Here is a 25,580-nt window from a genome sequence, read left to right on the forward strand (position 1 = left end):
TGTGCTTCATTACAAGTTCTTTATCATAATGCGATGACTATGGCGACACAGGCGACGACATTTTGAGCGACGAACGAACGAGAATTCGTGTGAAGGAAGCCGAATTAATTGAATTGGAGTCCCCGCTAACACTTGTATTACAAAAACCCGAAGTTAACCCGTCCCCTCGTTGTGGAGCTACTGTAGTATCCAATGAGATTCTTTAGGCTGACATTCAAGTGCTTCGTCGACGGCTTCTGACTTCCCTCCTGGCCCACGAAGAAAGCCCACTTGCTTCGAAGCCCCCATCGTTTGGGTCACAGCATCATAAAAAAAGGGGGGGGGAAACAACAAGAAAAACTGTGACTTTTAACGACAAGTGTTCCAAAACAGTGCCAGCAACCCGGGAAGATTTTTTGAAAAAAGGTACTGTAATCTAAAACATTTCGCATTTGACAACGTTTATAAATGGCAAAATACACTCGCAAAAACCTAGTTTAGATTATCTTACATACCTGTCAACATCCACGGCTCCATGCCATTACAAACTGTCGTATTTTCCCTTACAAAACACAAAAATAATCTTACACCATATTTTTTTCCAAACGTGTTTATTTATGTAGTTCAACATGTTATGTTGTACATGTGTTTCGTTATATCATCTCATCTCATTAGCTGTACCGCTTATCCTCAGTAGGGTCGTGGGGGTGCTGGAGCCCATCCCAGCCATCTCCGGGCAGTGGGCAGGGGACACCCTGAACTGGTTGCCAGCCAATCGTTATATCATATATATTAATTAACATTTTGTTGTGAGCTCCTGAGTTGCTTGACATGAATGAGGTTTATTATTAAAAAAAGTTCAAAAATTATTTAGCTTGGATGTTCCCTGTAGAAGGAAAAAAATACATGCAAATATAAATAAGTAGAATAATAAATTTTCTTATTCATATTATGAATTCATTTTCTGCATTAAATTATTGTAGTTAATATACCGATTATAGGGATAACCATAAACCTGTCTTTTTCCATTTTCTCATTTTATACTTCCTTTTTTCTTAACTTATTCATACAACATAATAATTTGTAATATAAATGCATCAAAGCAAGTGAGCCGTTTGAGAGCCGGCTCTCTTTGATGAGTTGAGCTGAAAAAGACGGACCTCCTTTTACTAAATCAAACCGCTCGCTTCGTTTGCAACGAAAAAAACGATACAGCGATAGAGGCCTCCGCGGCGAACTCGTTTGACTTGATTGATTTGCCGTTTCGTGATAGTCGTTGTATACTGGATGGTACCCATCATTGACAAATTAGCGTTTTGACGTACAGATTTTCCCATACGTCGTACACGTCTTAAAATGCATAATCAACGTACTTTGTACGGCAAACCCTTACAGGTTGATAGGTATTTATTTACCAAAAACCAAAAATGTCTCACCCTAGGAATGTCATACCTGTCAAACTCACCCAAATGCTCCAATTATTAAAGGGACAGTGCGGAGAACTTTCATTCATTACAACAAAACTTTGTTTTGAATACGAAGCAAAAAATATATATAATTTCATACCAATGTTAGTTTCGATTCAAAAAAATCAAAGGCTGATACATTTGTATGTCTTTTACAGGCCTAATTAAGTCCCTGCCATATTTGTCTGCTGCTGTGGCACTGGTTTCGCATTAGACAGTAGTGCCATCTATAAGTCAAATATTACACACTAGGGCTTTAATGCTTACAATTCCTCTTACGAATCACAAAGTTTGTACGAGTGCTTGAAATAATTGAAAATGCTTGAATATGTAATGTGTTTACAAGGTTAGGAATTGCTTGAATATTGGGTTTAGTGGTTGAAAATGCTTAAAATTTCTGCCATTGCCATGCTTCTTGTAAGTCTGACTGTAGACCAGACAATAAATGTTGTTTTTTTTAAATGCGTGAAAATGACGCATCCTACTGGGCGCACCCATCAGGACAGCCCTTTCGAAATCCAGCTCTTGGCTCGGCTCACTGAGAAGAGTTGGCTCTTTCGGCTCCCGAACTGCTCCTCAGAATGTTTTGATTTTTTTTAAAGGATTTATTATCAATAATAATAAAACATCTACCGAATTATTTAGTAAATAGTCATTTTATGTTTTGCAGGAGATGATATATAATTTGAAATATTTACTGATCCAGAATTGTTTTTTAAATACAACACAATTTATGCTTTTTACACACTGAACAGATCCAAAGTGGATCTAATTTAGTGTTGGTTATTGTATGTAGCAGTATACCCCCCTGCACAATAAGATACATGAAATAAAAGAAAAACGTATAAGTTGACAGGTATACAATGCTTCCTGAAGTAATGCAAATAATAGAATAGAATAATATTGTTCTTGATTAAAACGTAGTGGACATTTTTTTACAAGATAGACGTGACACTTGAGAATTAACATGATAAAAGTAAGAAAAACAAATAGTTAGACGGATAGACAATACAGTATTTCCAATGTAGTGGTTAAGGATGGGCCTGAACTGTATGCACATCAGAAAATAGTGAGACGACATTAGCAGGAATGAATGAATGAAGGGACTTTTTTGTCATTCTACATGTTAAATAAAATTGGAGGATTCTCCTTTCAGTGCAAGTGAAACTAATTAAAAATGTAAAATGTGCAAAATGATTAATAATATAGTTAATGAATATAATATGTGCAAATTCACGGTGGCAATTGTACAGTACATTGTGTCAATGGACGCTGTAGATGGGAGTTCATGGTGCTAATACACTAGGCCTTTGAAAAAGCTGTTCCTCATTCTGCTTGTTTTTGCTTTGATGCATGTATGGGAAAGGAATATTATTTCCTAGTCCAAATGATGCAAACAGAAATGTTCTTAAATGTAATAAGATTTAAATAAGTCTTTATTGTCAAAGATTAAGATATGTGTACTGTACATTGTTTATAATTAGATAAAATATGGCACTGCAAGATAAACATGTAATAAAATACTGTAAAGACAAAATTTATATAAAGAATACTAGAATAGATATGCAATATTTAAAATGTAGTTCTTTCTGATAGACGAGTGAAATTCGGGCCTGAATCATGCTTAATATTGAAGTCTCTTCGTGGACGATCTGCACAGCATGCACTCACTTCTACTCAAGTTATTATCTGGATGACTCCTTTTTACATCTACTTGAGTAATAATTTTCTGAAATTACTGTACTTTTACTTGATTAACACACTTTAGCGCTGCAGTCCGGTCCGAAGTGCACAGTTCGGCACCTAACATATTATTCTGATAAATATCATAAAGATTATGCCTACCAAATCAATTCAACTCCAAATCACTAAAGCCAAAGAAATTTTCATCTTCGGTGTCACGGTAGAAAATTTGCAGCTCCTGTTGTAGAAAATAAACTTGTATTTGTAGAATAGATTTGAATACATTTAGAAAGAAATGTAGAAAGACTTGCTTGCAGTTGGGAGAAATGTTGCTTACATCTCGGGAAGGTCCCGGCGGACGAATTAGTATAAACAATCCTCCTTAAGGGAGGACAAGAGATAACGGCAAAGGGCAAGGTGACATAAACTGGCATAAACTTAAAAAACACTTCCAAATAAGGACGGAACCCTGGGCATGTAGCGTGAAAAGGGACGGGGCCAAACCGGGTACACGTGCTATAAAACTATAAAGACCCACGCATATCTGAGATTCGCTGAGTTTCTTGTTGAAATTGTGTATCAATAAAAGAGAGCTCCCTCTTACGTCATTTGATTCCTGCATCCTCTGTGAACGCGTATGAGACGATTTCTCAATTTATCTTCTTCAACTTCAACACTTCCTCTTTTACCTCTACGTCCCTTGCGTCAGACGTTATTTCCGCTTATCGCCAATAACTTACAAGCTTTAGACTCTATCTGCTTTTCGGCCAAATATTTCACAATTTGCATGTTGTAGTCTGCAGAAGTGTCTCAATTTGCCTAACATATGAAAGGTCCCTGGTTCAAAACCTGGTGGAAACATGTTGGCCTGGAGAGGGACGGGCGCCACCAGGCTGTGGTTGCCCAAGACAGGAAACGGTCCCCCTACAACCTTAGTGTTGAATGGATCAAAGCAACCAATTTGCAGAATAAGATTTTCTGTTCGGTTCCGTATCATTTCGCTGCTTTTTGCTGAAATGCGTACTTCAGCGCGGATGTGTTCATTTCGTCGCTGCACTTGATGTATGGAAGTAAACCCCAAGCTGCCAACTTCAGCTGAAACGCACACTTCGGCGCCGAAGTAAAGCTCCGGGTTTACTTCGGGCTCGGTCCCTCAAATCAAGTTAATTGGTCAGGTTCGTGCTTATATATGCGCTGGCGGGGCAGAGTCAGCCTGAATCTTATCTCTACCTCACGGTGAAAACGCCATAGTAAATAGTGGAAGTCACAGGTTTTGGCAAGCAACTTACAAGCACAACTTGTAAACAGACAGCACACAGCAATGGAGCTCACTTTTGAAGCGTGAAGGAAACAAGCTAAGTTCTTAGTTGTATTTGGTTATTGACGTATTTCAAATGAAAGTTAAATGCAGAAACACTTAGCGCCGTGACATCGTCGCTGCTCTTGAAATCAATATGGTTTTTTTTCTACGCATTTTTGTAATATTGCCTGCAATTGAACATAACATTCTGTCATGAGCTCTGTACTGGTAACCAGCACCAATGCACCCTGATCTGTTCCACCTGTCCTCGTTTACCACCAGCTGTTCTGAATTCCCTGCCAATCAAGCTCTGTATTTAAAGCCCTGCCTCACAGCCTACCTTGGTCAGATCGTCGGCAAAGCCTACACCCGGAACCTGTTTGTCTGCGCTCCTGACTCTAAACCTGGACCTGTTTGACCCGTCTGCCTTCTCTTCCGGCCCAGCCTTCCAGACTTGTGTTTTACCTACTCCAAGACCTGACACACCAACCTTGTTGCTCGGTTTTCTCTACGTTCTCTCAAGCCATCTCCCTTAAAGCTATCTTGCTTAAAGCCATCTTCCTTAAAGGTAGTCCCAAATCTCCACTTCAAGATTTCTCTTTAATCCAAGACCTGCCACACCAACCTTGTTGCTCGGTTTCCACCTAGTTCCATCTTTCAAGCCATCTTCCATAAAGGTCCTAAATCTCCACTTCAAGATTTCTCTTCACTTCAATACCCTCTCTCCCGTTTCTTCCATCCCTAAATAACCTTTCATAAGGTGACGCAATTGTGGTCAATTTACTAAGAACGGGCGGATCTGAGCGGGATCTCCCCCAAACTTCTCTGGAGCGCCCACTCGTGGCTCAGCGAATCCGGCGCCGAACAAACCGGAAGAGGGCGGGGCTTGATTCCGCCACCCAGACCCCGAAGGGGCGCTATCGGTATTGGGCACTGATGAAGCGGCTTGCTGGACCATTGTTTGCGAGAGGTTTGACCAATCTTGATGTAGCCGATCCAATTCAAGCCGTTGCTGGCTCACTTGTTGAGCCAGATTGGCCACATCGTAAGCGGCTTGCCGAACTGCACTTTCTGCAGAAGGAATGCGCTGCTGGTTCTGGCTTTCGTAGTCGTCGGGGGGCAGATGTACGAACGCGGGGTCCATTCTGGTCTGAGGATTCTGTCAGAAGGACCAGAACAGAACAGAACAGGAAACCCCAGAGCGTTCGTTACAGTTCTTTATTTAGGGAAGCGTACAGGGCTAGCAGGAGACGCGATGGAACACGCTTTGCAGTACCGCTTTGGAACACGTAGCCAATCGGAGTGCGGAAGTCTAGCAGGTCAAGCTTACAGGGGCTGGAGAAAAGATCGTAGCGTGGGACGGAAGCAGGTCGGATCGGAGGCAGTAAACAGATCAAGAGGGAACAGGTAATCAGGAGAGTCATACAGGGTACAAACGTAATCCTCAGACGAAGAGGTCTCGGCGTGCTTGAAAAGGGAACAAACCAATCAGAGGGCGTCGACGTGATTGCTCCAGGTGACTCTAGTTAGCAATCACGACACATGATCACTCTGGATGAACTGCTGAGGTCGGAGAATCTTTCCCTAGGACAACAATCAGTCGTATACTGCACAAATCTGGCTTTTATGGAATAGTGACAAGAAGGAAGCCATTTCTTAAAGATATCCATAAAAGGCGTTGTTTAAAGTTTGCCACAAGCCATCTGGGAGACACACCAAACATGTAGAGGAAGGTGCTCTGGTCAGATGAGACAAAAATTGAACTTTTTGGCAACGATGCAAGACGTTATGTTTGGCGTAAAAGCAGCACAGCTATCACCCACATCACACCATCCTCACAGTCAAACATGGTGGTGGCAGCATCATAGAGCACCATAGAGAGTATCCTGACCAGCTGTATCTCTGTGTGGTGTGGAGGCTGCAGCGCTACCGACTGGGGTAGTGTGAGGAGGGTAACGAGGACAGCAGAGAAAATAATCGGGACTACACTTCCCTCCATTCAGGACATTGGCCAGAAGCGCTGCCTATCCCATGCTAAGAACATTATCGGGGACCCCTCTCACCCCCATCATGGACTGTTCACTCTGCTAGCCTCTGGGAAGAGGTACTGCAGTGTGCGGTGCAGGACCACCAGGTTCCGCAGTAGTCTAGTCCCCCTGGCCATTAGACTGTTAAATGGTCAATCGAACATATAGTTAACCTAAATCTAAAAGGCTGCTAATCTGACTTTTTGCACTACTGGCAGTTCTTTATAGCTTGCCACTCCTTGCACATTTGCTCTCTGCACTATTGTACTTACAGCGTTATTGTTACAGTGTTAATGTTACTGTTTACCTGACTTGTTAACCTGACTGCCCATTTTGCACATCATGTTAGCTACTCCTCTTGCACTATCGGCACTATGGTAAAATACTATACGTAGCCATAATACAATACTTTTACTTATATCTGTACATTCAAGGAAACTGTGCGGGTCAGATGTATCGACATTTCGTTCTGTATACACGTGTACTAGAATGACAATAAAGTAGATCTGAATCTGAATCTGAATCATGGTTTGGGCCTGCTTTTCTTCGGCAGGGACAGGAAAGATGGTTAGAATTGATGGGAAGATGGATGGAGCCAAATACAGGACCATTCTGGAAGAAAACCTAATGGAGTCCGCAAAAGACCTGAAACTGGGACGGAGATTTGTCTTCCAACAAGACAATGATCCAAAACATAAAGCGCAAGCTACAATGGAATGGTTCACCAAAAAACAAGGTGTTGGTATGGCCAAGTCAAAGTCCAAACCTCAATCCAATTGAGAATCTGTGGAAAGAACTGAAAACTGCTGTTCACAAACGCTTTCCATCCAACTTCACTGAGCTCGAGCTGTTTTCAAGGAGGAATGGGCTAAAACAGGGGTCGGGAACCTATGGCTCGCGAGCCATATATGGCTCTTTCGATGAGTATCTGTGGCTCAGCGACAAATTCGCGTGCAAAAATTCTCCATCTTGTTCAAAACTTGAGAAGTCTATTCAACTCAGGTACACGCAAAGCCAAACCAATATTAAATGAAAGAGCATTACTTCACTGTATATATAGGGCACGTTTTTCACTACAATTTACAGTCAAGGTGTCACACAAAAAAAAGGGGGAAAAAAACTCGTTTTGGCTGTACAACGCTAAAGAATCCTTTCTATAAAAGTTCACTATATAATCTGTGTTCAGTGTTCAGATACCTTATGATGAATCCACAGAACTGTAAATACGCCAAAACACCGGAAGAGAACTTAGTCATTTGGGTGAGTGGGAGGTATGGGTGGAGCTATGCAAAAAGTGCAAGCACTCCCTCCCATCTCTCGCCCCACTCCGTATGCGCCAAAAGTAAGCACATCAGGCTCCCTGTTTGCAGAATGATGTCACGTTTTTACAAAACAACTGCTTGCATCTGGTTTTGAAACCAATATGTATGAAAAAAAAGGGTCAAAATGAGTTTAACCGATCTTGAGTAATTGCAAGAAAGAGACAAGTTTAAAGTGGTATGTTTGTTGATTTTGGGACAGGGGCTCTGGCATTATTCTCTTTTCATAATTTTTATCAAATCATCAAAAATAAATGTGCTGAAGACTAAGCTTTTGTCTGGGGCGCGGGTTTAGCAATTTAGTAAATTTGTCTCATAATATATGGTGTGGCTCTTTCCCAAAATAAAATTAAAATTTTTTGCTTTTATGGCTCTTTGAGTCCAAAAGGTTCCCGACCCCTGGGCTAAAATATTAGTTTCTCGATCTGCAAAACTGATGGAGACATACCCCAAGCGACTTGCAGCTGTAATCGCAGCAAAAGGTGGCGCCACACAGTATTAACTCAATGGGGCTGAATCATTTTGCACACCCACTTTTTCGTTTTTTATTTGTTAAAAAAGTTTAAAATATCAAATTAAGTGTATTCCACTTCATGATTGTGTCCCACTTATTTTTGACAAGAAATTACAGTTTTGTATCTTTGTTTGAAGTCCGAAATGTGGCAAAAGGTCACAAAGTTCAAGGAGGCCAAATAGTTTCGCAAGCCACTGTATACTGTACGGCACCTGCTGCGTTCCAGACGATGGGGTAGGGGGGCCTTTATCCCATCGACTGGGAGGGCTATGGACAAGAAGAGAAGGCCTGGGTTCCTCCCAGTGGGATTGTGGACCGGACCCTCAACTCTGACTTCCACCGACTACATCCAGACCAGCCCGCTATCCCTCCGGGTCCTCCTAGTGACCATCCTGCAGCTGCTGCTACCAAACCTGCAGCTGGTCCCCAGCCCGTCCCAGTACCAAGCCCCTGATGTCTGGCTGTGCTTCTGACTCTAAACCTGGACCTGTTTGAACCTTCTGCTTTCTCTTCTGCCCAGGTCTTCCAGACTCGTGTTTTACTCGTGTAGTCCCAAATCTCCACTGCAAGATTTATATTTACTCAAGACCTGCCTCGCCAACCTTGTTGTTCGGTGTCCTCTTTGTTCCATCTTTTAAGCTATCTTCCTTAAAGGTAGTCCCAAATCTCCACTTCAAGATTTCTCTTCACTCCAAGACCCTCTCTCACGTTCCCCCCATCCATAAATAAACTTTCTTAACAAGACACAATTGTGGTCCTCGTCTGTCTGATCCGTGACCTATTCATTTATTTTTGTCTTACTACTGCAGACATCTGTTTTGTTTGCTAAAAATTTCATTCAATTACAACTTACCATCTTTTGGGCTATGGATCCATGTTTCTCCTCAGATCTTAGGAAGGTGACCAGAAATGCCACAGAGTGGTTGCTTTCACCTGATGATTTTTTTTGTGTGTAAAACCTGCAGAAAGTTGAGAAAGTTTTCAATATTCTTTTTTTTTTTGCCGTTTAGGGGAACTTTGCTCGTAGATGGAATCAGGGGATCTTTCAGAAGAAGAAACTGGGGGTTCCACTCATTCCCTGGTGGCTGTGTCTGGAATGAGCACCGGGCAAAGCGAGGTTGGAAGTGCCGATACACCCCAGGAACAGAAAAGTACTTCTTTTTGACACTCTTTGTGATTAAGGGCTATACAAATAAACATGAATTGACTTCTTCCCTGCCAGAGGAGAGGTTTAGGGAGAGGGAGACATGGACCAGGCAGATGGACTTCATCATGTCCTGTGTGGGGTTTTCTGTAGGCTTAGGCAATGTTTGGCGTTTTCCTTACCTTTGCTACAAGAACGGAGGAGGTGAGTTTTCTACAAACTTGGAAATAGTCCTTCTATGATTGCCTTCAATTACCAGAAACTGACCTTTTATATTGATAATGCAATTGACCTACTTAACTCATGCATAAACCGAAAGATGGGCACGTTTCCTTTGTAATAATGAATGAGATAAGAAGATATTCCTTTAAGGCTGTTGTTGACCTTAAGGTAGAACAAAATAATCAAAAGTGAATTCAGAGAACAGAACAGGGATACAAGACTACCCCTGATATTGTCACGAAGCGGAGCGGGAAACAGGGAAAAAAGGACCCATTCGCGTAGACATACTCACAATTTATTAGGGGGAGGATGAGGGAGCGCACATTCGATCCGTGGATCGATGGACGCGGAAGTGGATAGAAGTCCAAACAATAGAAAAGATTGTCCAAACAAACGGATCAGACCAAAAACAAAACAGGATCAAACGCAGGCAAATTTACAGACTAAGCATTTCTCAGAGTTAAACAGAACCTGCAGGAATCTCACAGAAGGTTTCACCAAAGTTTAACAAGTATAACAAACGCTTCAGCAAAGCACAGTTAGAAGTAACGCGTTTAAGTACTCCAAAAAGCAATCAGTCAGTGCGCCTCAGCCGGTGTCCATGGACGGGGCCAATAGGGCGCCGCGGCAACCGCGCCAGAATCCAGCGCCACCCAGCTGGGACCGACTGCGCGCCATGGCAACCGCGCCCGACGTGACAGAGAAAATATGAAATAATCTCATCTCATCTCATCAGCCGTACCGCTTATCCTCATTAGGGTCGCGGGGGGGCTGGAGCCCATCCCAGCCATCTCCGGGCAGTGGGCAGGGGACACCCTGAACTGGTTGCCAGCCAATCGCAGGGCACACAGGGACAGACAATGCATTCGCTCATTCACACCTAGGGACAATTTGGACCGGCCAATTCACCTGAAATGCATATTTTTGGAACGTGGGAGGAAACCGGAGTGCCCGGAGGAAACCCACGCAAGCACGGGGAGAACATACAAACTCCGCACAGGAAGTCTGGAGCTGGATTTGAACCCACGACAGGTTCCCATGACATGAACTGTGCCGCACAAGCGCTAACCACTGCTCCGCCGTGCTGCCCTGAAATAATCACTAAGTATTATAAAAAATGGCTTTTGGTACTTAAAAAAAAAACTGTTGTATAATTTGTATTACAGCAGATGAGCGGTTAGCGCGTTGGTGGCACAGTCCTTAGTTCATGCATCCAATTCCAGCTACTTGCCTTCCTATGTGGAGTTTGCATGTTCTTTCCATGCTTGCATGAGTTTCCTCCGGTAGCTCCAGTTTCCTCCCACATTCCCCCAAAAACATGTCGATTAGCCGATCCAAAAGGTCCCTAGGTGTGAGCGAGTGAGTTGTATGTCTCTGTGTGCCATGTGACTGGGTGGCAACCAGTTCAGGGTGTCCCCTGCCCACTGCCTGAGGCAGGGATGGGCTCCAGGATAAGCGGTGCAGATTATCGATGGATGTTATATACCCTTATTTGTTTTTGATTATAAAATGATAAACAACAAAACAACGATGTAAGAGTACGTACTAACCATCCGCCACTACTCAGAGAGCCCAGACGTACATCATGTGATTGATATAGAAATGCTTTAATTTCAATGAACTCTTCGGCTTGCATCACAAGCACGTTTATTTTCATATTGGTTATTATTCTGGAGTTTTTTTTCGATAGATGATTAACAGGTAGGCTTCAAAAAACAAATCAAATTGTGTTTGTATAGCAGTTTTCAAAAATCAAAATATATCTCCGAGTGCTGCATTAAAAATTCAACGTACAATCAGAAAAATCACAACTGTATTCAAGATGAATAAATAAGTAAAATAATCAAAGTAAAGAGGATGATTAATTAAAAGCATACTAAAAAAAATCTAAGAAAGGTGTCATCTTATAAATATCAAAACTTCCTGCATACCTGGTGTCTTCCGGCAAACTTTTCAGTAGGCATGGACAAAAGTGGCTGATACAGCCTCACCATGTGTTTTTTTACCCTAGGAAGGGGGACAGCTAGAACAAAATATAAGGCGGCCCAAGACAATTAAATACACTTAAAAATTATCCCAAAAGGCAATGGGAGCCAATGCAGGGAATTCAAAACTGATTTAATGTGTTCCCACCACCCTAAATTCATCCCTGGGAGAATGGAGAGCAGGGAATCATAATTGTGACAGGAGGGTGCAATAAGTGAGAGGAGTTAAATGCATGCATTTGCACCTTAATGTTTTTCGAAAAGAGAAATGGGTGATCTCTGGCTGTATCTTTCAAATAATAAAAACAATTCTTCTTGGGAAGTCCATAGAACAAGGAATTAAAATTACCTAAATGAGCAGAGATGAAAGCATGAATCAGAACCTCTGTGTTTGCCCGAGAAAATTTGGCACACTTTGACTATATTTTTAAAGCCAATCTTAGTAGCCTATAGTTTCTATTTCAGCAAAAGTGGAAGAGAAATACAATAATCTATACTGAAATATTTTTTATATATATAATTGGATTGAGACACTATCAAATATTGTACAAAAACATTTTCTTGAAAAAGTAATGTTTGGTAACGGAAAATATGATTCATGGTAAATTATACAATAATAAATTTAGATCATATGTGCCTAAGAGAAACCACATAAGAATTAAAATGTAGTGGGCCTAAAATTTGATTGTCAGTGCTCACCCTTTAAGAGTCCGTACTTTCTGAGTACCAAAAGGTTCAAATAAAAGTTTGACATCCCAATCAGAATGAGAACTTTTCTATATAAAAACAGATATAACACATTGTATTGTTTTGTCGTTGCAGGTGTGTTCCTCATCCCTTACTTGCTCATGGTATTTGTCGGGGGCATCCCCGTCTTCTTCCTAGAAATCGCCCTGGGCCAGTTTATGAAGCAGGGAGGGGTCTCAGCCTGGAACATCGCACCAATTTTCAAAGGTCACCGCTCTACATTCGACATGGGAGGGAATGTTAGCTTATTTTTAATTATTTGTTTCGTCTCTGATTAGGTTTGGGCTTGGCCTCTATGGTGATCGTCTTCTTCTGCAATAGCTACTACATCATGGTTTTGGTGTGGGGTCTCTACTTTCTATTCCACTCCTTCTTTGAACCGCTACCATGGGCCACATGTGGACACAGTTGGAACACAGCCAACTGCACTGAAAACTTCACCAGCTCCTGCTTCAACAACAGCGTTGACCCTCCGTTATCCTTTAACATGAGTCCTGGCTTGTCCGTCGCATCCAACCTTAACAACAGCTGCATTTTAAGAGAAAGCATGCGCTCCCCAGTCATGGAGTTTTGGGAGTATGTGGATGTCTCTGAAATGTTTTCAAATGTTTTCGGTATGAACCCAAATAAAAATATTGGGCCCAACCTGAAAACAAATTGTAAAACGCTTGGCCAAAACATTGAAAATAACATCACTGAAAGTGAAAAAGCATTTCGATTTGAACATTTCAAACTGAAAAGATTAACCTTAAAAAAACAAATCATTTTTGTACGGATTTGCTATATTTAAAATGAAAACTGGTGACTAATTCCTGGTTTTAACTACAAATAAAACAAAAAAAATATGAGTGATTGTTTAGCCAATCAGAATGCAGGACCTTAAAAGGTGAATTCCGTCATAGCGATGGATTGCAGGACAGAATAATGACAAGAATATGGGAGTGAACAGATGACAATGATAATGGTGTAGTAGTTGGCGAAGTCTAATGCCACAACAAGTTACACTCACATATAGTAAATATTTTTTTCATTATAGTTTCCCCGCACATTGATTAGCATCAGCCGATTGACTTCTGGACCGGACACATTTAATGTCACAAACAACACTATTAAAAACGTCTCATCTGTAGTACATTAACTCTGTAGAGTTGACAGGTAGACATTAGCTAAAAGTTGAAGGAAGTATAGGGACACATGAACTTTTGAAAAAAATGTCATTTGAGATCTTTGGCTCCCCGTTTTACAGTGTCCTCTATTTTTGTGAAAAAAGGAAATTAGCCAGCCCAAAGTGAACAAACTCTTCACTCATCACAACGTCGTCCTATTGGAAGTTTTTTTTCTGTTTTATTTTTTTTCTGCCAAAACCTAAAACTTTTGGTCATTTTCGTCAGAAATATGTTCGTAAGACTTGTTGCATCCTTGTGAATAATAGTTTTTTCTTTAAATGATGTCTTTTACATTTATTAACTTTGCTGTCCTTGCGCCCAGATTCAAAGTTCTTCACATTTCGAGCGGGCTTCACGAGCTGGGCTCCATCAACTACGAGGTGGCTCTGTGCCTAATCGCCACTTGGGTCGTCGTTTATTTTTGCATATGGAAAGGTGTTAAAACTACGGGCAAGGTAAGATAATTGTGGCGGAGCAGTAATGTAACTGCGTTTGGTTTCTGAGAATATGAGAGTACGGACAGTGAGCCTTCAAGTGAAACTTGAATACCATAGGAAAAACATTCAGAGAGCAAACTCATAGGCAGTCCAGGAATGGGCAAAATTATGATATCAGATTCAGATTGTGAAAGACGTAAACATGATTGTGGTCTCAAAAACATGAAAGCTTGTCAGGTCTTTGACGAGAACAAATCCCGATCCTGCAGTTCCTGTTTAGAATTTAGGTATGTTCTTTGCTAACAGCAGCAGATAGCATTGCTTTGCGCTTTGCTGGTCATCTTAGCCGCTAGCATCATATTCCAGTTTCACAGACCTTAATTCCTAATGCTAAATCTAGCATTGTGAACATGCTTATGCTAATGTATTTGCATTAATGCCTACTGTTAAACGATGCAAATGTGAATAATAAAACATACACAGTTTATATTAAAACCTGTTCCAAAAATCACATTTTTTGTTATTCCTAATTAAGCATGATCTGAATATGATAAGATGAATTGCATTAAATATATTTTTGTTTTAAAACAAATAAATTGGTCGGATATGTGCTGATTTGTATCGATTTTCTTTGTAAGAAATCAAAGAAGAAAACAGGCAAAAAATGCTTATCCGTCACAAAATCTGTTTTCTTTTTGTAAATCAATGAGAACAGTCAGACATGTCCGAATTCATTGGATTTTTTATCCTTTTTGTAATTTGATGAGAAGAAAATGTTCACAAAATTATCACATTTTTTTTCTTTTAAAGAATTTTGATGAAATCATCTTCATAATTTAGATTTTTAAAATTGTGAAATTATTTTTAGTGAAGTCCTTTTGTACTTTTATTTTCACCAAATTTAGTCGTTATCATTGGAAAAGACAGGAAATAAAAGTAATATACTGGAGACATCAATGTATTAAACTTACTATTTTTCTGGTAATTAGTATTTCATTGCCCCATTCTCTGCCATTGACGTTCATAACTGTCAGAGGCATTCAATGTCTCAATGCTTTGGCTTCTATGGCCGTCAATGGCAATGACTGAGTTCAATAATACCTCAGCAAAAACCTCATCTACTTTTGTTGGTTATTCATAAATGTCTCTCAATTTTGCATGAAAATTTAAACTCGTATAGGGATCCTTTTTTTTTCTTTTAGGTAATATACTTCACAGCTCTGTTTCCATACGTTGTGCTGTTTATTCTCTTGGCGCATATGGCCACCCTACCCGGAGCCAAAGATGGGATTATATACTACCTGAAACCAGATTGGTCCAAACTAGCAGACGCACAGGTAGATCATTTCAATAATGTTTTTCCTTACTTGTGTTCTTATCGGATGCCCATTGATAGACTTGCGACTGACTTTGAATTTATTTTTCGGTGGTAGGTGTGGGTTGACGCTGGAACGCAGATTTTCTTTTCATATGCTATTGGGCTGAGCGCTCTGACTGCACTGGGCAGCTACAACCGCTTTTATTATAACAGTTACAGGTACGTTAAAACATTTTGTATTGGTATTGTCTATGTATTTGCGATCTTTCTGGCAATCCATCCTTTCTCTATTTCTAGAGATGCATTTGTGTTGGCTGTCATTAACAGCGGAACAAGCTTCTTTGCTGGCTTTGTGGTGTTTTCTGTGCTGGGTTTCATGGCAGCGCAGCAAGGCGTGCACATCAGTAAAGTAGCTGAGAGTGGTAAGTTGGCAGCATTTGCACTGTAGGGTAAACACCTGGGACATGACATGAATCCGTTCTGAGGTGGTGATCGTAAGATTACATTGTCGTATAGCCGAGAATACACTTATTGGCTGAAATTGTATCATAATATTCAGCGTTAATAATAAAATAGTATATATTAAGTACTACCCATGTAAACTCATCGATGAATAAATGTACTGTACTTTTAGTAAAATAAGTGAAGAATATTTACCTTTGGCGTAACCTGAATTTAGCTGGTACAGTAAAGTAACAGGTGGACGTAAAGGGGCAGGAGACAACTGATTAGAAATAAATGAGTTTGATAAAAGATTGACATGCTATTTATTTATAATAATTGTCCCAATCTTCGATTAGTTACAACCATATTCTTTAGCGAGGGTAACGATGCATGTGCTTTCTTCGTATTTATTGATCATCTTAGGCTTAGTTGTCATGGTTATCATCATCTTACGTCTTCCTTTAGCATCACTGCGAGGATGCATAACTAAACAAATTCAAGTTTGCAAAAATGAAAATGTTGATGTGGTAAAGTGGGGAAAAGTTCCCAACGAGGGGCATCTTAAAGAACATTGTAACCCGGGAGTCTAATTTATTGACACATTCCGACTTAAGTTTCATGGGTACATGAAAATGTTTGGTGTTTTTGTCATATAGCGGTGAAAATTGTGAAAAGAGGGGCCAAAAATACATTATATTCCACATCGTAACATTGAAATAATGTAAGCCAGAGATGCTGTACCCGGGGGTCTACCGTATAAGGTGTTGAGCGTTCTCTGAATGTTGTTTATGTAAAAGTTTTATGTTCATTTGTAGGGCCTGGCCTTGCGTTTATAGCCTACCCTAAGGCTGTTGCTCTGATGCCATTCGCACCTTTCTGGGCAGCACTTTTCTTCTTTATGTTACTTGTACTTGGTCTGGACAGTCAGGTGATTTTTTTTTTGCAAATTCGTCTATTTCGTGTTTACACATTTTGCTCTTGCCCACTTTGTCTAGTGTTTTTTTAAATTCAGTTTGTTGGCGTAGAAGGCTTCGTCACCGGCCTCATGGACATGCTTCCTCGCAAGTCTGGGCTCTGGTTGCGACGAGAGATGGTTGCGGCCATTTGTTGTGTCATCTGGCTCCTCATTGATTTGTCCATGATCACAGAGGTACGAGTTCTACTTTAAAAGGTCACTACAAAGTCAAAAGAATAGGGGTTGAAAAAGTTGACTGAGAAAAAATCAGGCATTAGTTATATTTTTAGTGGTTGTTTATTTATTTTAATTCTTCAGGCCCACCGAATGTTGATGTGTTAGGGCTGGGCTTTTGAAATGATAGTTCTAAGCAAATCCTCCTTAAGGGAACGATTGTTTTTAATGCAATTAACGGGCCTTTTTGCAGTGCTAACTGCATGACTTAAATTGTACTGCTGTGTCCCAGCCATTTTACCAATTAGACTTTTAAGGCCGAACACAAAATAAAGTTCTTCAGCTGTAAGAGCATGGAACCCACCAAATGAACAATCATACCCTTTTCTTACACCAGGAAATAAAAGCATATCTTAACCTTACAAAACTCTCGTAAATTGTAGTTAAATATTGGAGAGTTTTGTAAAAATGCGTATCTGCTGAGTTTCACAAAGTGTCCTCCTTAACCTGAATGACGTTGATATAGACATGACACTATTATATTTAGTTTTATTTTAATATATTTCTGCCAGTTTTCTAAAAAACAAACCTAAGATTAGATTTAAGGCATTCTGACAAATATTGGTGTTTTCTTATAAGAAAATCATGAGATGAGATGAGATGTGAGCCGGTTTTACAACTTTTTTCTGTAGCAATACACACAAAAGATCTAAAAAGTAGATTGCTTACCTATTACACCTCTTGAAGAAAATGCTCATTTTTAAGGAAGTAACAGAAAAAGTTGTGAAATGTTACATTTCAACCAGAATCTTTTCATCAATTAAGATATTTTTTGCTCCTAGGATTTGAATTATCCAAACAGTTCAATTTTTTCTATAACGCACCAAAATAACACCCAAGACATGTATAAGGGGATAAACTTTTGTATTAACATTTTGACTATTACATCCTAATTCCATTACCAGATATAATAAAATATACTGCTTATGTCTTGTCTGTTTTGCATGTTAGTAAGCCTACTTGCCTTGAAATGAGCACCATATAGACAGGAAAGCCAGTTCTCTTGACCTACCAAAGTAGATCTCCACTCCTGCCATCAAGTGACCATTTAACATACACAAATACACACAATACCCATGAGATACTGAGTCCGACTACATTTTTGGGGGGTTAAAAACAATGTCTTATCACGTCCATAGCACCAAGGGCGAATGATATGCAAACGTCTTTTCACGTGTGTGATACTGTGTGTGGTACTGAAATGTAAAATTTGGTGTGATCAATTTGAGAATAAGAAGAACCACTAGATCCAATAAACTATATTTGTGTAAAGAGACAACAGTTTAGTGGTGTTAAAAATTGTTGCGTTCAATAGGAATTTTCCATTTTGTCCAAACTATGTTTCTGGCTAGGGAGGGATGTACGTGTTCCAGTTGTTCGACTACTACTCGGCTAGTGGCATCACCCTGCTGTGGCAAGCTTTCTGGGAGTGTGTGGTTATTGCCTGGGTCTACGGTAAGAAACAAGCAGGATTGCATTCTCAGCCGTGTGCGCGACTGTGATAGGCTGGTGTATGCTGTCAGTCAAACAGCAGGCATGTGCTGCCTTCGTAAACAAACTGGTAAGATAGCGTCTGCTAGCGTTTAGCGTCCTGTTACATTGAAAATAAATTAATCAATTAAATCAGACTCTAAGGGAAGTCAGAAGAGCTCAATGAAATGGTGATCACTGATCTCCCAACCCAACACTGCAGATCTTGTATCTTGCGCACGTCAGGTCCATTAGCCATGAAGTGGATGACCTTGAGCTACTATTCATGGAAACAACTACATAAGGGATGGTTTTATTTTAATCATCGCAGAGATCTGGCTCTATTCCAGGACACTCGACGCTAATGCGCAGCTAGCCGGCCGCTCGCTAAATTACTTTGATACACCGAAAGGAGAATCCCTCCAATTCCGTTTTACTTTTGGATAAAGACAATAAAAACATGTATTCAACTGCAATTGTGTTTTATGTTATAATTTGAAGATCTATAATTGATATTTTGTCACAATTGTATACTCTTAGTCGTTAATGACTTCATCTCGAGGTAAGTTTAATCCTTTGGGGGTTCTTATGAAGGTGCGAAAACCGAGGGATCTCTGTAAAGGAAAGACACATGCAAAATCCAATAACTTTTAAGTGGATTTTATTTTACACAATCACAAGACTATCCAGCTCCAGTAAAAATGTATCCAAAAAGTATTTTATTGTATTGTATTGTATTGAGCAGCAGATATTGCAGAAGGTATGTATGATTTTGGTTGTGTACAAGAGCTCCAATATAAAAGTCAAACATACCTTAGCTAAGAAAAATGTATCACTCATTCTTAAGTGACATTATCTTAACTTTATACATTAGTAATTGTAATTAATTAGAATGAAAATAAAATGCTACATAGTGCAAATTTAAGTTTGTCCGATTACCGTTATAGAGGCGCATGTGAAGCTAATTTATTTTAGTGATGATTTGCTAAAGAAGTCCAAATATTTACATTACACTGTGACACATTTTATCACCATTAAGACACTTCTTTTATTAAATTGCCGTTCACATACAAGCCCACGCCAGACGGCGACAAAAAAAAAATCTAAAAATCCAAGCTCAATATACTCGCTAAAGTTCATGCGATTATGACCGAGCTTTCAGATGCCTTGTGTACATTGTTATATAGAAAGAATACACAACCAAGTTGAGACATGACTTATATAAAAAATGAATATATTGTAATGGGGGGAAAATAAAATATAGGAATACAATGTGTCACAAAGGTGAGTGCACCCCTAACATTTCTGCAGAGATTTTGTCTCTGCAGAAATGCCAGTCCACCCCTAACCCTTAACATCGCTTTGACGCAATGAAATGTAGTCTGTGTAAATCTTATAAAGAAGTGTTAAAAAATTCCCCTAAAAAAACACAAAATATAGCCATTAGTACCTAAACCCCTGGTAACAAAAGTAAGTACAAGTTCCTGAAGTTCCATATTTTGTGTGGCCACCATGATTTCACCAGAGCCTCACAAATTGCTACTGGAATGCTCCTTCATTCCTCCATGACAACATGACTAAGCTGGGGGTTATTCAAGATATTGTGCCGCTCCACCTTTTTAAGGATGCCCCAATGATGTTCTGTTGGGTTTAGATCTGGAGACATGCTTGGCCAGTCCACCCCTAACCATTATCCCCTTTAAAAAAGCCTTGCTTATCTGATAAATATATTTGGGGTCATTTGTCAGGCTGGAACATTGCCCTGTGACCCTCTTTCTGAAAGGAGGAGATCATTCTCTGCTCCAGTATTTCACATGTTTTCCTCACTTAAATGCATCTCCCCAACTCCAGTTGCACTCATGCAGCCCCAAACCATGACATTCGCAACACCATGCATGTCTTTAGGCACAACACAAACATGTTTGTACGCCTCACCTGGTTGCGGCCACACATGCCTCACACCATCTTAGCCAAATAAATTAATCTTTATCTTATTAGATGGGATGATATCTGTCCAGTAAGCCATGGCCTTTGTTGACAGACTTCTTTACAGTGTGTCAAAGCGATGTTTCTTCAGTGATGTTCTATGAAACATTATAATGCAATATCTGCAGTAATGTGAGGGGTGTAATCACTTATGTTACCTATTTCTAAGTAGTGTCACCTGATTTAAAATTACCGTATTTTCATGACCATAGGGCGCACCTCGTTTAAAGGCAATCTCCGTAGCTTGTTCTATTTCTGTATTTAACACTACAATCGGGCGCAGGTACGCTCTGCTGCTGCTGCTCTGCTGCTGCGTTACAACATCACAGGCAAGCATACAAGTGTGCATATTTTAAAATACAATCGTAGTAAAACTGAGTTGCATTGTGGTTTATCTAAGTATTGATTACGAAGTAAAACAGAAACAACATTTAGAAAAAGAGCTGTTGCGAAACCGAGTTTGGTGCTCACTTTTTACCGGTAATCCATATCAAACAAAACCGTCAAAATCGTTGTTCTGAAGAGAACAGCTTTGCTGAATCTCAAGGTTCAGTGTCACTCAACTAGTTCGAACAACAGTCCTGGCAGACACATTAGCCCAGGCGTCGACGTCCGTTCTTTACATTACAATCCGCTGGAAGTTTCTGCGCCACTCTAGTCCTGGTTCGGGGTGGAAAAATTACCCTGTATTATAAAACAAAATACCAAGACGATAACAATAACTTTTAAATTACTCAATACGCTACGGCGTTAGCACCTAACAGTACTTCCTAAAACAATGCATTGCATGTGACGTCACATGTCCTCTTCTTCGCAAGCTGGACATAGTGTCCAGAGACGCATAGAAGTCACAGGTGATCACAAATAAGTCATATTTTGTTGGAAATGTAAAGGATCATATCAAAACCTTGGATTTCATCCAAGAATGTGGATAACTCTTGACTTGGCCAAGTCTTGTGTCGGTGACCTCCCAGTCTCGGGGGCAGGTGCACAACTCTAAAGCCCCCGATATTTGTCTATGTCTGCTGCTTTGCATAACACACTGGGTTCACCGCACGATAGGGGGCGCCGCACATTTGAAGAAAATCGGATACTTTTATGTGTGCCTTATAATCGTAAAAAATACGGTACAGCGTGTCATGAAGTGACTAAATATCTGCTGTTTTTTTCTATCAGACCAATACTTGACGTCCTGTTTGGCTTTTATTCCTTTGACAACTATCGGGCCAGTAATTAGCGTGCATCCCTACTCTAAATCATTTCCCCTGACTATCTTTCACCAGCCATGTCCAAAATCTAGCCCTGGGGCTATTTACGGCCCGTGATCAAATTTGTACTGGCCCCCAGCCTCTGTCATAAAATTGATTACATGTAATACAATAAATTTGTACAAAAAACAAAAACCCTTGGCTTTCTGTGAGAATCTTAGCCCACCCCATTTCTGACATGGCCACTGCAAATGAAAAAAGGAAAGTTGACTTTGAGTGCACCGCTTTCAGGACTAGTGAAATTGGAGTATTATTTTACCTAAATACGAAGCAACTGCGTCTGCCTAATTTGACAAGAGACTGGCTGTTTTTAAAGAATATGACATCAAGAGGCACTGAAACATGCTGACTACAAAAACCTAACTATAAAAGAAAGCTGTGAAAAGTCGAAGCAACTGGAAGCTGTATTAACGGCAAAGCAGAGCTTTCTCACGAGACCCTGCGATTTAAATGAGGACGCTACAAATGCGAGCGACAAGGTCAGGATGCAGATCAGCAAGCACTGCAAACCTTACATGGAGGGTCAATCTATTAATTTTTAAAGAATGCCTGCCTGGATAGTCAGCCCTGGCGCATTTTCAGTTTACCAAATCTGGCCTGCTTTCTGAAAAGTGGACACCCGTGTCTTGTACGAAATAAAAATAAAACAAATGGTTTTGTCATCTATAACTTGGACTGCCATCATCTCACTCTATTGTTATCAGGCGCAGACCGCTTCATGAAGGACGTTGCTCGTATGATCGGCTATCAGCCCCTCCCCTACATGAAGTGGTGCTGGTCCTACATCACACCTCTTATCTGCATGGTAAGTGAGATTTTGTGTTTGCCAACATTTGGTAGGAAGCTTTTAAACTTAATTGATCTTCTAGGGAGTGTTGCTGTTCCACGTGGTCAACTACCGGCCCTTGACCTACAACAATACGTACATCTACCCTTGGTGGGGGGAACTTTGCGGATGGGCATTAGCTCTTTCCTCCATGCTGTGTATCCCACTCACTGCTATGTACAAGTTTCTTCGTGCTCCTGGATCATTTGAAGAGGTCAGTTTTTGGTGTGCTGTACACCCCCGGCATTAATCCGTTCTGAGGTGGGTATTGATTTTTGAAAATAGTGTATAGCTGGAGATAGAAAGCTATGCTAGTTAGCTATTGCATTACAAACCCATCAGATATAAAACACAAAAATAATAAAATAGTGTACACTGCAGTACCTCTTCCCAGAGGCTAGCAGAGTGAACAATTAAGTTTATAATAAATCTACTTATAACATTCCTTGCATGTATATGACGTTGCTGTTTTCCATCTGCCATCAGTATCTAACTGTATTTACTCATCCTCATTTATGCAATGTTTGTGTTGCGTCGTCCGCTACCAGCCACGTGAAGCCCTCTTTCCAAGATGCTTTTAATGGACGTTTGTTAGCTTCTTTTGAATATTTCTTCTGACGACGCGGGCTTCTGATCGGCTGCAGAGTATGCAAATTGCTAAACGAACCGAAATTCCGAAATTTCCAAACCGAATGAAGATTTCGAAATCGGAATAAAGCAAACGTTTGATTTGAAAAAAAAAAAAAAACGTAAACGTAACTTGTTATACGCACAAACACTGAACATTTTAAGGCAGTAAGCCATAACTCAGGGTATTGACCCTTCGCACACCCGTGACCAAACCACGTGACGACACCGTGACTGACAGCAGTAATCCGGAGTGAAACAGTACTTGTGGGTGGGGCCAAAAAACAGGAGACAATAATAACAACAAAGCTATTCTATTCAACAGCAATGTCAAATGAATATTGTGCAGCTGTCGAATGAGGTGGCTCACCTTGTCGATAAGCACAAAGCAGTATTTAGAGAAATTGGGGATAGGAGTGCTAGTTACAGACCCATACATTCTTCCCACTGACATATTCACAGATCGAACCAAATCGTCGAGTCTGCCTGATTTCAGTTCACACGATCTTTTCCACTATATCGTAAATGAAATATCCCCATTCCCCTGGTGCTGATCTAAAAGCTTATAAAAGTCTGGATGCTGACCAGTTCTTTGTAGCCGGCTGTGGAGGCACCACATTATTGCAAAGGTAAGACACTAACGTTAGCTGTCTACGATAATGTTTCATCCAGGGTGCCAGCAAATCTCAAACTGACTGTAACGAAAAGCTGCTATCCTTTTTATTTTAGCCACAGTAGCACTAGCTATTTTATTTGTAACTACATTGAATCCATTTGGCGTGACTCCTCGTTGCTAATTTCAACTCCCCTGCAGACTCTCACCCTTCTTCACACAAACTTGTTTTTTTTTGTTTTAATCAAACAAATTGATTTTCCTTGATAAAAACATCATACAGGCTACGATCGTGACACCCGTTCTGTCAGAAACACTGAGAAGCATTGGAAAAACCGAGTTTGTTCACTTTAGGGTTCACCTGAGAGTCTGCAGAGGAGTTGAAGTTAAGCACAACACTCGTACCTACGTAACATAAATTGATTGGAAATACATAAAACTTGTAAAAATGCTCGCTGCAAATGCTGGAGTACTATGAGGGCTTCCAGTGCCTACGTTTGATTGCAGATAAATATTGCCGTCTTCTGTCTTCATCAAAGAGATATGATAAAATACAGAAGACATCACCATCTTTAAAAGTCATGGTTATGTTCTTCCTTTGTGGTTATTGGTATTTGTTCCAACTCAACTGCCGTACGCTCAAGTGCTTCTGCTGTCTGTCATTGCTCTTATTCTGCTAGGTGACGTCACATACAAAGGGTCAATACTCCACTTGGATATTTTCCGTTTTTGCTAATGATGATAAAGCATCATTATTCATTATTTTTCATTGATTTACTTTAATTTGTCTGTTTTCAGCGGTGGGAGCGCCTCACTACCCCAAAATGGGGCCGCCATCACCTGGAGTATCTTATTGCTGACAACGAAGTTATATTTATGCAAGAGAAATCCAAGAATGATCAGCTTCCGGAATTGTCACGCGAAGTGCAAGTAACCATGGAGTAGCAAAGTGACGGGTGGCGGCCATCGTGGTGGGATTTTTCGGAGCACTTTGTAGAAACAAAAAGGTTTTAATGGATTTGTAAACAAAATGTAAATAGAAGAAATGTTTATTTGTGCTGTCTGGAATTTGAAAATTTGTTACTCCCTGCTGCCATTTCCTGGCTCAAAGTCATAATTGCAGCCTCAGTCAGATCTCATGAGCACTTGCATATCTTAGAACCGCTTCAATAAACTCTTCTTTTTTTAATTAATTTTTTTATCTGTTTTGGGGTTTTGGTTGGCATATGGACTGTATTCGAGCCACACCTTTTCTTACTTTAACCACATTCTTGCTACTAACAAAAAAACTACTGCAATGACAAGCATTAAGTCACTCTCTTACCTCCCCCTTGTCCCCCTTTCCTCTTACCTAAAGTGTTGCGAGCCCCGGAACAGTGTTAATCAACTTAAGAGAAGCAGATAGGGGCATCGAAAAAATTTTTTTGGGTCAAGTAAAGTCACATTTATTTTTATAGCCCTTAATCACAAAAATGTCTCAAAGGACTGCACAGGATTACAATTACCCCATCGCCTGGTCTTAAACCGATATGCGGGCAAGGAAAAACTCAAAATCTAATCGTGAGGAAAAAAGAAACCTTGAGAAGGGGCCTCACAAGTGGTAATCCAGGATGACCAGGGTGGAATAGATTTAGTATTGAGTTACGCTACACTAACATAGTAAACGTCAATAAAAGAGAACACTAGGTAACATGTGGAAGTTTGTCCGGAAATTGCATGACAGCAACGACGCCTCAATCCCATAAACTAGTCCAAAGAGTCCATAACAGCAACAACGCAGCTTCCCATCTCTGCCGGCTGGACTCTTTAAACTCAGTTGGGCATTGTTAACACATACTATCTATCTATAT

At 40.3% G+C, this 25,580-nt stretch overlaps 1 protein-coding gene across 1 annotated transcript; it reads left to right on the forward strand.

Moving 5' to 3' along the window:
- Nucleotides 1-92: 92 nt before the first annotated feature.
- Nucleotides 93-24,923, forward strand: LOC148370371 (sodium- and chloride-dependent creatine transporter 1-like). The gene is made up of 15 exons (XM_088332895.1): nt 93-405; nt 9,299-9,439; nt 9,511-9,636; nt 12,462-12,593; nt 12,665-12,962; nt 13,875-14,007; nt 15,192-15,326; nt 15,423-15,526; nt 15,605-15,729; nt 16,567-16,679; nt 16,764-16,901; nt 18,293-18,395; nt 22,369-22,469; nt 22,534-22,704; nt 24,529-24,923. The coding sequence occupies exons 2-15, from the start codon at nt 9,316-9,318 to the stop codon at nt 24,673-24,675; spliced, it is 1,950 nt and encodes a 649-aa protein (XP_088189021.1). The 5' UTR covers nt 93-405; nt 9,299-9,315; the 3' UTR covers nt 24,676-24,923.
- Nucleotides 24,924-25,580: the final 657 nt, after the last annotated feature.

This window comes from Urocampus carinirostris, chromosome 3 (assembly GCF_059441175.1).
Source record: "Urocampus carinirostris isolate Australia breed hairy pipefish chromosome 3, RoL_Ucar_1.0, whole genome shotgun sequence".
NCBI lineage: Eukaryota > Metazoa > Chordata > Actinopteri > Syngnathiformes > Syngnathidae > Urocampus > Urocampus carinirostris.